At 37.6% G+C, this 14426-nt stretch overlaps 1 protein-coding gene across 2 annotated transcripts in view; it reads right to left on the bottom strand.

Moving 5' to 3' along the window:
* Positions 1-13714, bottom strand: part of APLF (aprataxin and PNKP like factor) — a 43970-nt gene extending 30256 nt beyond the window's left edge. The window contains exons 1-4 of one of the 2 annotated variants that reach the window (XM_004691346.2): positions 13395-13714; positions 6024-6095; positions 1277-1449; positions 143-290 (exon numbers count right to left, since the gene is read on the bottom strand). In XM_004691346.2, the coding sequence (XP_004691403.1) occupies positions 143-290; positions 1277-1449; positions 6024-6095; positions 13395-13490 (489 nt within the window). In that variant the 5' untranslated portion in view covers positions 13491-13714. The remainder of the gene's footprint in view (positions 1-142; positions 291-1276; positions 1450-6023; positions 6096-13394) is intronic. The other variant, XM_012731454.1, reaches the window with a different exon arrangement.
* Positions 13715-14426: the final 712 nt, after the last annotated feature.

Here is a 14426-nt window from a genome sequence, read left to right as displayed (position 1 = left end):
GCTAGTGTGATAGTCTCTAAAGCTGGCTTAAAAATCACAATGCTAAAAATATTATCATTATCATCATATGCAGAATTTCAGGTTTCCTTTTCCCACAAAACAAGGAATAGCGTATAAATGAATGCGACCTCAAATTTCTCACCACACTATTTGCCATAGCAGTCTGGGCCTCAGCTATTTCTGGGCTTCTTTCCCATTGTGGGGCACTCACTGTCTCATCAGGCAAATTCATCAGGGAAGATGTTGGTATTTCATTCAAAATAACATCTTCATCAAGCATTTGACTGTTTCTATGAAATAAATTAAAAACTTATTTAATAATCATTTAAATTTAAGAAATTTCTGTTCCCTACTAGGTAAATTACAAATGTGATTCTCAAAAGTACATTGAACTGAGTTGTGCTCCTTTTCTAGGACTTACCAAGACCCAAAAAAGCAATTATAGTATACTAGAATAAAATACATACAATAGTACATGTTTTTCACCTCTTGCTCATTATATTATTCATTGTACTGCTCACTGTCATAAAATTCTCTCCATAGGTAATTTTTTACTAATACTTATCTAGAATAAATGTAACAATAAAAAATACAATTCCAGAACAAAATTTTACTTAGCATTCAGTTCTAATCAAGAACAAAGTATTCTATTACACCTTTATTTAAATATAAACACTGTTAAACTGTGTATTTTTAATGTGTTGGGTTTTTTTTAAGATTTATTTATTTATGCATACAGAACTGGAGGACTGGCCAGAGGTGCAGGAGCGGTGAGAAGACTCACCAGAGGCAGAGCAGGAAGCAGAACAGGCATATGGACAAAGTATACTGCTGAGGGGAGCAGCAGGCGGGTCAGAAGAGTTCTGCCACGCCATGTAGATCAGGGACCTGGCCCAGGATCGAACTCGCACTGAACCAGCTACACCAAGCTTCTCAGTGCTGTGCCTTAGCCCGTTGCTCCACCAGGGATGGCCAACTTATGTATTTTTTAACTGATGTATGTTTAACTTATCTTCAAATACTTCTATAAGCATCTTCACATGATTTATAATGCACTATTTCCAGAATTTTTGAAATAAAATTAAAAGCTTGGAAATATATCTAATTCTAGTAAAGACAACTGTTTTCTAGAAATACATACATAAGCACACAACCTGTAATTCTTGTCACCAATGAAGTTTAATTTTAGCTTAATTTCCACTGAAGCATTTGTGGATAGCTGGAGAATTAAATAAAAATACCTATTACTTAATCACTTTTTATCAGGCAATCTTACCTTAAAGTACATTCCATTTGTGTTTCAGAGTGTGTAGAAAAAACACAGAATATGTATTTGTTGGCTAACAAAGAAAACCTATCCCCAGGATTCAACCAGTGCCATAAATTTGTCTTCAATGGTAAGAGCTGGCTCTTCTCGGAAGACTGATAAAAACATGGATTTGTGTGTATCTAGAAAATATAAAAAGAATATAGTGACTCTGTAGTTCAAATTTATGACAGAAATGTAACTAAATATAAACTAATTCCAATTTCAATAGCAAAACAATTTAAAAATAATTCATTACATGACTCAAAAACGTAATAAATCTGGTATCTATAAATGTCATACTATACCCAAAAAAAGGAAAAAGCTCTACTTCCCATTTCCTCTAGGAATAACAGGGAAAAGCAGTTATTAATTTACTGGTTACAAGATACTTCTGTACATTGGAAAGAGAAACACAAAAAATAATTCTCAGTATGGAAACTGTACCCCAACTTTCATTAGTTTAAAATGTGTTAATCCTCTGGAATTGGCTTGCTTCTTTTCCACTTATTTTGACCAAATAATTTCTCTTATTCAAAAATGAGAAACTACAGACCAGGAGATTTTGATCAAATCTTTCAAGCAAACAACACAGCTTCTTAGCTCTTCACAGAGAGATCTTATTTTGTTTGAAACTACCATATGAGATCATTATTGATATTCAAATTTCTAGTACTAAATATAATTCAACTTCAATATCCACTGTTTTATGTTTGCCACAGACTCCCTCCATGTTAGCAAAAATAATGATAGTCATCTCTTTAACTAACACCTATAGAAAGGCACCTTAAGAAGCCCAATTTGATCCATTTTGAAAGGTCAACTGCCTTTTTGTCATCATTATCACTCAATTTTTAAAATAAATATACTTTAGCACATAAAAAAGCTAACTACACTAAAACAGATCTGTGGGTTTTTAATGGAATCTCACATAGATCAACTCCCCCCACCACACACCCACCCAATCTACTTCATAGTTTCAATCCTGTTTCTACAGACATCAAAAGCCTCTCCTGTAAAGCTAAATTGTCCAAACAGTATGCTTAACGAAGGGGTGCTGAACTTGAGTACATGACACACTTGGAAATCTTTCCCTTGGTTTTAAGTCTCTGTCTTTTAAGTGAACCTCCTAGTCCTTGAGTAGATCAGGGTCACCAGAGTCAGGAATGCTGCAAATCAGGAATACAGTTTCTGCCTGATTTCTAAATATTCTGGAAATGAAGTTGAATTATTGCAGATGTAGGTAATTCCATGAATCTTTTTAAGATTCAGATGACTCCTTAAGCAACATTAAATAATGACCTAGACTTAAATTTATAAAGATTAAGATGCTTAATAAAAAAGCATAAAATTTAAGAATAGGAAAGGCAAAATACATCAGGAAACTAATCACATGTCTTTAAAAAGGCATCAAAACCCCAAAATTAAAGAAACATTCAGTTCAGTATTTTTTTCCTCAGCTGAAAGTAATTAACATTGACATTTTAGATGGTTAAATATTAGACATTTAGCAAATCCTAAATCCACTAAAAAGTGGACTAACTATATGATTTGTGATCACCTTTGTCTTTTCCTAACTTTGTTCATACAAGGTATTCAAGATTCTAAGAGGAAAAAATGGTATTAGAAGAAATTTAACATCTGATCCTATTATTTACATCTAAAGAGATAATACTTTCAATTTTTTTAAATCTTACAAGCTATGTATTTCCCAGCTAAAAAGCTGCACATACATTAAGTACAAAAGGAAGATTTTAAAGTAATCGGTAGCAATATTAATAAACAAAACAGAAGACATACACACAAAAAACTGGAACAAAAACAGCTATATAAATGCACATAAAACAAAACTTAAAAAACAACAGAATATTACAAATACATTTTACCTATGTATATGTCAATATAGCCCAAACTGACAATAATCTTAAAGGATATATGCCAAACTGGAAAAAAATACATATTTATATGGTATGTATGTATGTGCCTGTGGGTACCCAGCTTGTTCAAAAGTATTTAAATATGGAAAGAAGCCTGAATAAAACCTATATTTTAAAAATATAAGCAATAATTAAGTCTTTCCAGGGGCCTCCCTAGTGGCACAAGGCGTTAAGTTGCAGCACTAAGAAGCAATCTATAGCCACTTCTGTACCAGCTGGATCCCTGTCCAGGGAGCTAATCCACATGGGCTCAGCAGACCTCTTCTGTGTCCCCTACTGCTCCCCTCAGCTATGGATATCAATAGATCTGCCTGTTCTGCTCCCCACTCTGTCTCTGATGAATCCTCTCAACCCCCTGCACCTCTGGCCTGTACCCAGCTCTTGTATGCATAAGTACATCTTTAAAAAAAAATCTTTCCAATCTCTCCTAAAAATAAATTTAAAGATTCTTCTGAATATTCAAACTTCTGCCAATATCAGGAAAAGATGGAAGGTACTTAAATGAGGTTAGTTTAACTTTGATTCTAAAAATTGTCAGGGATAGTTAAAATACCAACTAACTCAAATCCACAGTGAACAATAGATAAGGTTACCTAAACACAGGTTTACTATTGGTGTGCCTTGTAACATATTTGTAATATTACAAAAGCTAATTTCAATAGATTACTCTGTAATTTTAGAAGTCGTACAAGAATGCACTATCCCTAAAAAATGGCACTAAAACAGAAATCAATTTTCTATAGCTTTCACTTGGAGCTATTAAATATTTTTAAAAAGGTTAATGTATACCCCCAAAAAAGGTTCCTCTTATTTCTAGTTTCTTCTTTGTAAAAAGCACTTTGTTTTCCTCCACAAAATGACGTGTGGAAAAGCTATTGTAGTATCTTACAGTTATTTCCACTTTCATGGGAAGGAAGGCAGTTACAAATCAGAAATTTTATTTTTGATCAAAAAACACAACCACCCAAAGATATATCTTTTGACAATAATTGCCAAAAAAGAAAAATCTTTTGTAATTTATATGTAGTTATAAAACTACTTCCTGAATCATCTAAAATCCAAAGATATTTTATTATAATGAAATAAAAAGCATTAAACTCGCCCTGAGGACACAACCAAACCACTGGTGATAGACTCATTTACAGAGAACAAGGACAGTTAACCCTGATAATGCATTTTCTCCCTGCTGATATCACAAAAAGGCCAACATCATCACATCATGAGCTAACATTATCTCCTCATGCACTATCTCCAAGTACTGCTGAGAGATGGAATCTTTTTAAAGTGAAATATTAGAGAGAAAAAACAAATTAATACCATTAAGTGTCCAGATTAGAGGGCCTCCCTGGTAGTACAAGGGGTTAAATCTCAGCACTATGAAGCAATCCACAGCCACTGTAGTCTGGGTTCAATACCTGGCCAGGTAGCTGGCCCACATGGTACAGCAGACCTCTCCTGCTTCCAGATGCTCTCCTTAGCAGTCTATTTCTGTCAGTCAGTCTGTTCTGCTTCCCACTTTGTCTCTGGTGAATCCTCTCACCCACCTCCATACCTCTAGCCTATATCCAGTTCTTGAGTGCATAAAAAAATAAAAGGGTCCAAATTAGAAATTGCCCTAATTTCATCCTCTATGATTGTCAAAGGCACTTTTAATTTGAGAATATGCTTGGATTTCCAAGTTGAAAGAAAAGCAAAAAACATTTAATGGCTTAAACATAATTTGGGAAAGTACACAGATTGCAGAAGGGACTATTATATTAATTATGTTAAAACGCTTGATTGAAAGCATTTGCTATTTATATTGGATTTCATTTCTTTGTCAATTGTGTGTATTAAAAAGCTTCTCTCTGGGCCCTCCCTGGTGGCGCAGCGGGTTAAAGCACAGCACTTAGAAGCTTAAGCCACTTCAGCATGAGTTTAAGCCACTTCAGCATGAGTTCGATCCCAGCCTGCCCCGGAGGTGACCACATGGCGTGGCAGACCTCTCCTGTCCCGCCTGCTGCTCCCCTCAGCAGTGTATTTCAGTACATCTGCCTGTTCTGCTCCCAGCTCTGTCTCTGGTGAATCCTTTCACCCTCTACATCTCTGGCCTGTTCCCCAGTTCTGTATGAATAAATAAATAAATCTTTAAAAAAAAAAAAAAGCTTCTCTCTATTGCATTTTCCATTTTTATTTTAATGACTTTTGATAAGAAAATGTTCTTAATCTTCAAGTAATTGGCTTTTTTATATCTTTCTTTTACAGTTTCTGCTTTTTTTTTTTTTAAGATTTATTTATTTATGCATACAGAACTGGGTACAGGCCTGAGGTGAGAGGCTTCACCAGAGACAGAGTGAACAAAACAGGCAGATGGAAGAAGTATACTGCTAAAGGGAGTAGTGGGAGGGTGAGGAGAGGTCTGCTGCACCATGTGGATCACCCCCAGGGCAGGGATTGAACTCATGCTGAAGTGGCTTTAACTTCTTAGTGCTGTGCTTTAACTGACTGCACCACCAGGCTGGGCCCATAAGATCTTATTTTTAATATTCAGTTATGAATAAATAGATCATAATGTAAGCATGATCTGATAGTCATCTTTCATTAAAAGTCTAATTATATAAGAATTGCTCTATGGAAAAATAGGCAGTTTAAATATCTCCTAATTATCTTCTGGCAATAAGAAGGATATATTCTGTCATTAATTTCTATTTCCATGGTCTTAGAAAATAAGCTTCTCTAATTAAGAACTGGAAAAAAGTGAGAAACAAAATGTTAAAATAAAGCATGAATAACATATTTACCGGTTTAATTCTAAGCTGACCACCCACCACCTCAAGAATCGCATGTCTTCTGGACACTCTTTTGTCTGTAATCTGCAAAAAAAAAAAAAATTAAAAATTTCTCTAAACAACAAACAAGCAAAATACCCATAGCAGTGTTTCTAAAATTAGTAGGCAAGATATGAAATATATTGTTCATTCAACAACTGACCACAGAACATGCAATCTCTGGCCTGGAGTCAGAGGCACCACCACTGTACCACAAGGTCACAACAACTATATTGAATTGACTATCCTCTTTGGACAGATAGGAAACAACCCAGACATTAAGGGACTGCCCCAAATCACAGATAAATGGTAGAACAGAGACCCAAAGCTGGAAACTAAAGATCCTAAGGCCTAACACTTAGCGGGGGTTCTGATAAATAAAATGCATAAAATGAGGAAGAAATCTTTATAATAAATTCTTAGTAGAAAACATTTCAAATGCAGGAAATACATAGTATGCTATAATGCAAAGGATTTGAAAAGCAGTATGTGGTAAATATAAAATGTGTGACTACAGGCTTGTGACTACAAACAGACCCAGGTCAGGGAGACCTGCATTGAACACTAGGGCCACCAGCAGTAATAAAGGGAACAGGAGGGTGGGAGGAGATGCAATGAAAAACAAATACTGACAGTGAAAAAGAGATTATCACCTTTTTTTATACACTTGCTTCCTATTTTAGCTGTTTTCTACTTATGCTCACTATCATATCCACACACCAAAGTTTAGACACTGTTTGCACTTTTACTGCTGAAAATGCCTGTCAGGACAATTCTGCATGGCTGTAAATACAATAGTAAGATTACCTATGCAATCTGAGGTTGATACATAATGAAAATATTTTAAGCACCAACTCCACCCTATACTACAATTATGTGGTCCATCTCTTGGTAGCTATCATTTCAACTCAGATACTTATTAGCCACATCAGGACCAAAATCATCTGTAAAAGCAGATGACAGTAATGCCCAAATTCAATTAAACCCATTAGTTCTGCAAAAATGTAACACTTCCAGGAATCAGTACTCATTTTTTTAACCATAGTAGTTCCACACTTTAGATTGTGGCTATATAAAAATAATAACATCAAGTGCCACAGCAGAATGAATTCCACATATGTGAATTTTCCACATAGTCAGAATATTTTAGAAAATCAAGTTAAAGGTAATTCATCTAAAAAACATTTAATATTAGCCACAATGGCTATATCAGAAAAGTACATATAAATTAATAATCAATACTGTCAGATAAGAGAAGACAGAAATTTGGAGATTCCTATATTCTGTCCCTAATACGCCTTTCTGGGTCAAACAAAACAGCAGTTATCTTATAACTTACTCCAGCATTTGCATAGATTGTATTATTTTGCATAAGTTTCACATAAGCATTGAGACTCAAAAAGACACTGTCAAAGCTATTATTCATATTTTGCACACTTGGAAATTCCAAGTCCAAAGTATTTAGGTAAATGTATAGGTCACTTTTAGAATAGGTAGTACTCCAAATCAATAAATAAAAATAAACATAGCAAGAAAATATTCATAGATGACTCTACAACTAAATGTAATCACTCTGAAATAGCTTCAAGAAATGCAAATTATCCTGTGGCTAGGAATAAAAGGTATCTCTATTTCTAACAGGCACTAAAATCTCCTTGTTAGTTTTAATAATATAAATCAATTTTCTAAACCAGAACAATAATCTGCAAATATAAAACCAGGACACATTAATGATGATTCCTGTAATAGCCCAGCTTGGGTTTTTTTCTTTTTTAAACTTGTTTTTGCAGGAGGCAATAATGTGCTTTTTCTCCTGTCAGTCTTTCTTTGAAATAGGTTGCGCTTATGCTAGCAAAAAAAGAAAAAAGTTGAATAATTTACTGGATTGAGATAATGTGTATAAAGTGACCTCTAGTGGACACATGAATGTACAACAGTACAATATCATTGCAAGCTGCAGGTCTCTGTAAGAGAACCAAAAAAGTTTTTTAAAGGGCCTTTGAAATTAACATCATTCAGGTATTTAGTTGTTCCTTTAAAAAAAAACCTCTAAATAATGAATAGATTACAAAATAATAATTTTTTTCTTCAATGGAAAGTATAAAACTTTAACAGATTATCATTAAAGATTAATTTCATGGTGGTAGAAAATGGAAGAACATGGAATTGGGGGTAGATCACAAATTGATTATCCTCAAGAGCATATGACCTCCTTTATTTAACAGCTGACCGTTTTCTTTGTACAGAGTAAATATTCATACATTTGATTTAAATATAACAGTGATGATTTATCAAATCAAGGTCCTGTTTCATGCCTATCATGTATCATCTTTTTAGTCACCACAAAATCTATGTAAAAGACACTACTATATTTATTTATAGATGAGAAATGGGAGGACAAAGAGGTTATGTAACTATTTACACAGCCTATAAACAGCAGGACTGGGACTATGATTGGAACCTAAGCAATCTGAGTCAAAAGACACCTTTGCTCTTCACACATTAAGAGGTATGAGTGGCAGGATGATTGGTATTGGACTGCAAGTGAAAAGAGAAACGCTATAGAAAAACAAAGAACCCAAGAATATACTGGCTAGAGGCTAGTGAGAATAGTAAAAATGGTATAACATACTTCAAAAAATACTAAAGGCTTACCAAAGTATCTTTATTGGACTACCAGGAGTCATGAGGTTTAAATGAAAACTTCACAAAATCAGACATTCACATTTTAGACATAATAATAGTTAAAAAATTAAGGAATTTCAGCTTCCTAGAGAATAATTGTCATCACCTAAATTCTAACCATACCTCATATCCTCCAAAAACTAAACAAATAGAGCAAAGAAAATACCTACATCCTGTATCTAAAGTGCAACTAAGAGAAAAAGCATACCACAAACTTGGCTACATGTAAGAAGGAAAAGAAACACCAAATGTAGCTCAAGCTTCAGGGCATAAGTTGGAAAAAGAGTCAGGTGGCTGCTGCCAATGTAATAACCATAAAGGATCAGTTGATGTTAACTTTCAGGTGAAAACTTAATGGGAAACAGACCTACTAAACTGTTTCTTGGAGGAAAGGACTTCTCTTTTCTCTCCTCCATATGACCGTAGTATATTTCATCAACTATTCTCTGAATTTATTATTAGTCACAAAATAAGAAAAACTGTACACTTAATTCATCATGAATGTTACTACTTAAGCTTAAGCAGATAGTAGCACTGCCTCTTTACTATATTTAAATTGACTTCAAAACTATGATGGCCTTTTTACACCTACGTTCATGTCACCATTTTATGAGTGCTGGAAGAGTGAAAGACTGAATAGGAAAGAAAAGATCATGTGTTGAAAATCCACTATGTGCCAAGCATTTTACTATTATTGAGTGTGGGCAAAACCCAAGCATGTCCCCTTCCAGGGGTCAAAGAGGAGGTAGCTAGGAAGAAACCTGTGTTGGACTAATTAGGGCTGCAAGTAGGATTGCTCAAGGAATAGGAAGAGTACAGAGTTGTCAGCTCTGAGTGGTAACTTTGTGCAAATTTTGTGAGACACTTACAGCTTTCTTAGAAGTGGTGAACTGATGCCTGGTGAGGAGTCCAGAGCAGGGCTCCTAGCTAACTCATCCCCACAAAGGGCCTCTTCTCTTTTTATTTAAAGGAGCCTGTTCAATTACACCTGCATTTAATTCTCACTAAATAACCTTTACTATCCTACTTTTTAGCAGAAAATAGATCATAAAGGAATATATTGTGTAACCTCAGCCAGCTATCAAATGAACAAGGTAAATTTGAAATCAGAAAATCTTCATTTAAGAGCATAATCACCTTTAACTAAAGAAAAACATAAATCAAATCATTGAAAGGCACTCTGTTGCTTGAGAAGTTGACCTGTAAACCTTTTTGTCAGTATGTTTTCATTCAGATAGTTGTAGATAGATGAAAAATTTAATAAAGATACTTTGTACTATTTACCCTGCTTCCCCCAGTCATAACATTTTGCTACACTAGTATAGTATAACAATCAGATATTGATGTTGAGACAGTTGATACACAAAACATTTCCGTTCCCACAAAAATCCCTCATGTTGCTCTTTTGTAGACCTACTGCTCCCTTTCCCTTTTTTAATCCCAACTTCTAACTATGTTCCCCATTTTTATAATTTTGTCATTTCAATAAATGTTGTATACATGTAATGACATTTAAATAATCTGCAAAAATGACTATTTTCACTCAGGATAATTCCCTGATGAGTCATCATTGCAAAACTTTGTAGTTGCTGCAGATCATGAAACAATTATAAACTACAGGACAGCAGACTTGGTAATGACTCACACTAAGCCCAAAGGCATAAAAAAAAAAAAATTAAACTCTACTGAGCTTTGTTCTCCAAAAATATTCTGTATTTTTGTAAAAAAAAAAAACAGTTTTGTCAAACTGGTTCAGTCTCAAGACTGTATCCCACTCTAAAATTATAAACCTTTGTGCTTGTGTGGCTACAGAGGTTTGTGAAACTTGTCTCAGAAAAATAAGGCTGGTTAAATAAGGGAGTTCAAAACTCCTCATTAATATTTATTTCAGATTGATATAAATTTACAATGAATTTCTAAGTTTTCCAACTTGGAATTACATCTTTGCTCGCTTACATTAAAAAACAAATAAACGAACTGTTATAAAATATAAAAAAAAAAAACTAAACGGGCCCTCCCTGGTGGTGCAGTGGGTTAAATCACAGCACTGAGAAGCTAAAGTCACTTCAGCATGAGTTTGATCCCCACCCCAGGGGTGGCCCACATGTCTTGGCAGGCCTCTCCTGACCTGCTGGTTGCTCCCCTCAGCAGTGTACTTCATCTGTTGGCCTGTTCTGCTCCCTACTCTGTCTCTAGTGAATCCTCTTATAGCCTCTGCACCTCTGGCCCTTCTACCCCAGCTCCGTATGCATACATGCATGCATACATATATAACACAAGCCTTCCCTGGTGGTGCAGCAGGTGAAATCACAGCATTAAGATGCTAAAGCCACTTCAGCCTGAGTTCAATCCCCACTCCTGGAGGTGACCCACATGGTGCTGCAGACCTCTCCTCACCCACTGGCTGCTCCCCTCAGCAGTGTACTTTGTCAGTCAGCCTGCTCTGCTTCGCACTCTGTCTCTGGTGAAGCCTCTCACCACCCCTCACCTCTGGCCTATATCCCAGTTCTGTATGCATAAATAAATAAATCTTTAAAACAAACAAACAAAAACTTCACTAAAATTGCTGTTGTCTAAAACAGATGCCCTTATGTTGAGTTTAACCACTGCAGAAAAGAAACATGCATCTGTGAGCTCTAAAATCTTAAACACCTAAAAGCTTAAAATCTCAAAAACAAGATTATTTACTTTTTCTTCAGTTGTTTCCTTCAACACATTTTAGATATCATTCATAACCAGACCTATTATCCGCTAAACTTGGCAACGGAATCTCATCACTGAATGATCACTTGAAAAGGTGACATCCTCACCACATAACAAAGTTTCTACTCCTTAGCATTTTCAAAAACAGAATTCAATAGGCTCATCTCACAACAGTCACAATAGCAAGTCCATAACACAAAGATCAAACAAATAATGAGTCTGCAACCTACTGTCATGTATATAAAACACAGGCCTAACAAATTCATCCATCTTTTTGCCAGATCCACTGTACTCAGTCTTAGTAAGGGAGCTTGTTAAGCAAATCAAAATTAATTAGTCACCAGACATTTCTAAATGAAGTAAATACTCCGTTGGGTTTCTATATTGGATATTAAGAGAAAGGAACCCTACAAGGCAGTTCTTTCAAATGTTCATTGGGTTAATAAAGTGTGAAGTAACAGGATGTTATTTAAACATGTAAGTGATTACTTGCCCAATTGAAAAAAAAAAAAAAGAACTAACATTCTCACTATTCTTACTACGTGTGTATATATAAACACATGCCCCACCCACCTCCCAGGGCTGACTTCCCTATCTCTTGAACCTTGAACCTTGAACTACCACTCATTTCCCTGCCTGGAAAAGATACCTAAGCCTATAGTAGTGACTCCACTGAGACACTAATTAGCCTGGATAACATTCCATCCATAAGATACTACCTCACAGACAAGTTTGTGTGGACAGTCCATGAGATAACTTCTAGAGGGTAGAGGCCCAGGTCTCGTTCACCTTTGTACACCACCCAGTGCCAAGGTCTGCAAAAGGTGCCACACAAAGTAGCCACCAGATAAGAAATGCCAAGTGTTATGAGAACAATATGTACTGAGAAAGAGCGCTACAGAATGCCAGAAAGCAGGCCAAATTTGTTACTTCTAGACATACAGAAGAAGGTGGAGAATTTGTAATTTAGTGGCATTACGTGTTTCATCGCTTTATGTATGCTCTTCAAAAAATGACTCTATGGCTGAATTTTCTCATAACAACAGTGAAGGTAGTACAGCACTCAAATCAAAGGGTTTTGAAAATATTTTAAGAAGTTGATGTAAGTCAAGTCCTTAGACCAATGTCCGGAACACTTGATAAGTGTTTGCAACCGATATTACTTTAAAAGACTATTACAGGCCCTCCCCAGTGGCACAGCGGGTTAAAGTACAGCATTAAGAGGTTAAAGCCACTCAGCATGAGTTCGGTACCCACCCCAGAGGTGATCCACATGGCACAGCAGACCTCTCCTGGCCCACCCCCTGCTCCCCTCAGCCGTGTACTTCAGTAAGTCGGCCTGTTCTGCTTCCCACTCTGTCTCTGGTGAACCTTTTCACTGCCCCTGCACCTCTGGCCTGTACCTTGGTTCAGTATACATAAATAAATAAATCTTTAAAAAAAAAAAAGACTATTACAATAAAAGTGAGACTCACACTGTCCACTAGAAGCCAAAACCTTCAAAGAAATTAGACTGAAAAGATAAAAGCACAAGTCGGCAACTTTTTACTGCCAGGGATGAGATACTACTATAAATCATCTCAGGCGATGAGCCAACTCCTGAACCCTGAGGCAACTATTCTCCCAGTAAACTTAATGGGCACTTTTGCTTTGTTTACATGTTAATATGTACGAATTAGTACGTGAGCCCATACCAAAAGACTGGGTTTGAATCCGCCGCCATATTTTGCTCTCTCCTAGAAAACACTCTAATGATAATACGAGTCAGTGCTGTTTAATTACAGCCTTAGAAACGTTTGTGAGTTGATTAAAGTTGATTGGAAAACGTGCAGCCCCCAAACTTGTAATATGCGGACAGACAGTTCCGGCGTGGTTGGAATCCGGCCAGGACGGGAGTGGGGCCCGCTGAACCAGCCAAGGACCCCGCACACTCTGGCCGACCTGCGCCACACTTACTCCCAGCAGCGGCCCACGGCCGATCACCGTCTCCCCGGGCGCCAGGGCAACCCGGGGACCGCCATCCTGCGACTGCAGCGCGAAACCCCCAGACATGGCGACGAGGATTATGCCTCTTTGCAAAGGGACGGTCCCCGCAGTCGTTTCCACTTTGCATGGACACGCGCGGGGCCTAAACTGGCCCCCAGGAAAAACACGGGAGGCGGAGAGGAAAAGATTTGAGGGGCGTGTGCAGCCGTGGAGCAGCCACGGGGTGGAGTGCAGAGCTCCGCCCCTCCGCCAGGAGAGGTGACTCACTCAGGTTGTCACGAAGCTTCAAAATCAATGATTAAAGGCCCAAGCTTCACCCACCGCCACCCTTTCTCACCGCCCACCCCGTGACAGAACCTGACAGTCTGGGAAACCTGCTTTTCCCTTCGTTACCGGGCCTAAAACACCCGGAAAAACAACGACCAATCCCAGAAGGCAACGCACGCCCCTCTTTACGCCTGTGCACAACTCCGCAATAAAATCATTGAGAGTCAGCAGCAAGGCGGGGCTAGAAGTGGGAGGGTATTTTGAGGAATGATGGGGAAGGTTCTAAAGCCGGAGAATTTAAACTGCTGAAGGAGACGGCGCTGCGGCTTACCCGGTAAGAGGGCCTTAACTTGCAGCCGGCCCCTGGCGGGTCCCGGCGCCGAGGCTGCCTTCACTCTGCGGTCTTTAGCCGTGGTGACAGGTCCGTGCTGACGGTTGTCATTTGTTCATTTTTTTCAGTGCACCAAGTTCCCTGGGCTTTGGCAGCTGCATCCTGCGCGGGGCACGCAAGATGGGCGACTTAGGTGGTACGTGGGATCATTCCTACCAACTTGAAAGATAAGGACAGATTTGGCTGTCCCCAAGAGCCGGGTGGTGTCCCAAGAGCCGGGTGTCTCCCTAAGAAATGGGTGTGTCCCCAGAGTCGAGTGGTGAAAGCCTCACCTTTTGCGCTGTCGCCGATCCTTCCTCTACTTCCTCCTGTTTGATACATGAAGGGAAGATGATCTATAACTT

The sequence above is a fragment of the Condylura cristata genome, unplaced genomic scaffold (assembly GCF_000260355.1).
Source record: "Condylura cristata isolate star-nosed mole 26May11 unplaced genomic scaffold, ConCri1.0 scaffold00031, whole genome shotgun sequence".
Lineage (NCBI taxonomy): Eukaryota > Metazoa > Chordata > Mammalia > Eulipotyphla > Talpidae > Condylura > Condylura cristata.
Note: the sequence above shows the minus strand (reverse complement) of the source record. Positions and strands in the feature narration are given on the sequence as shown.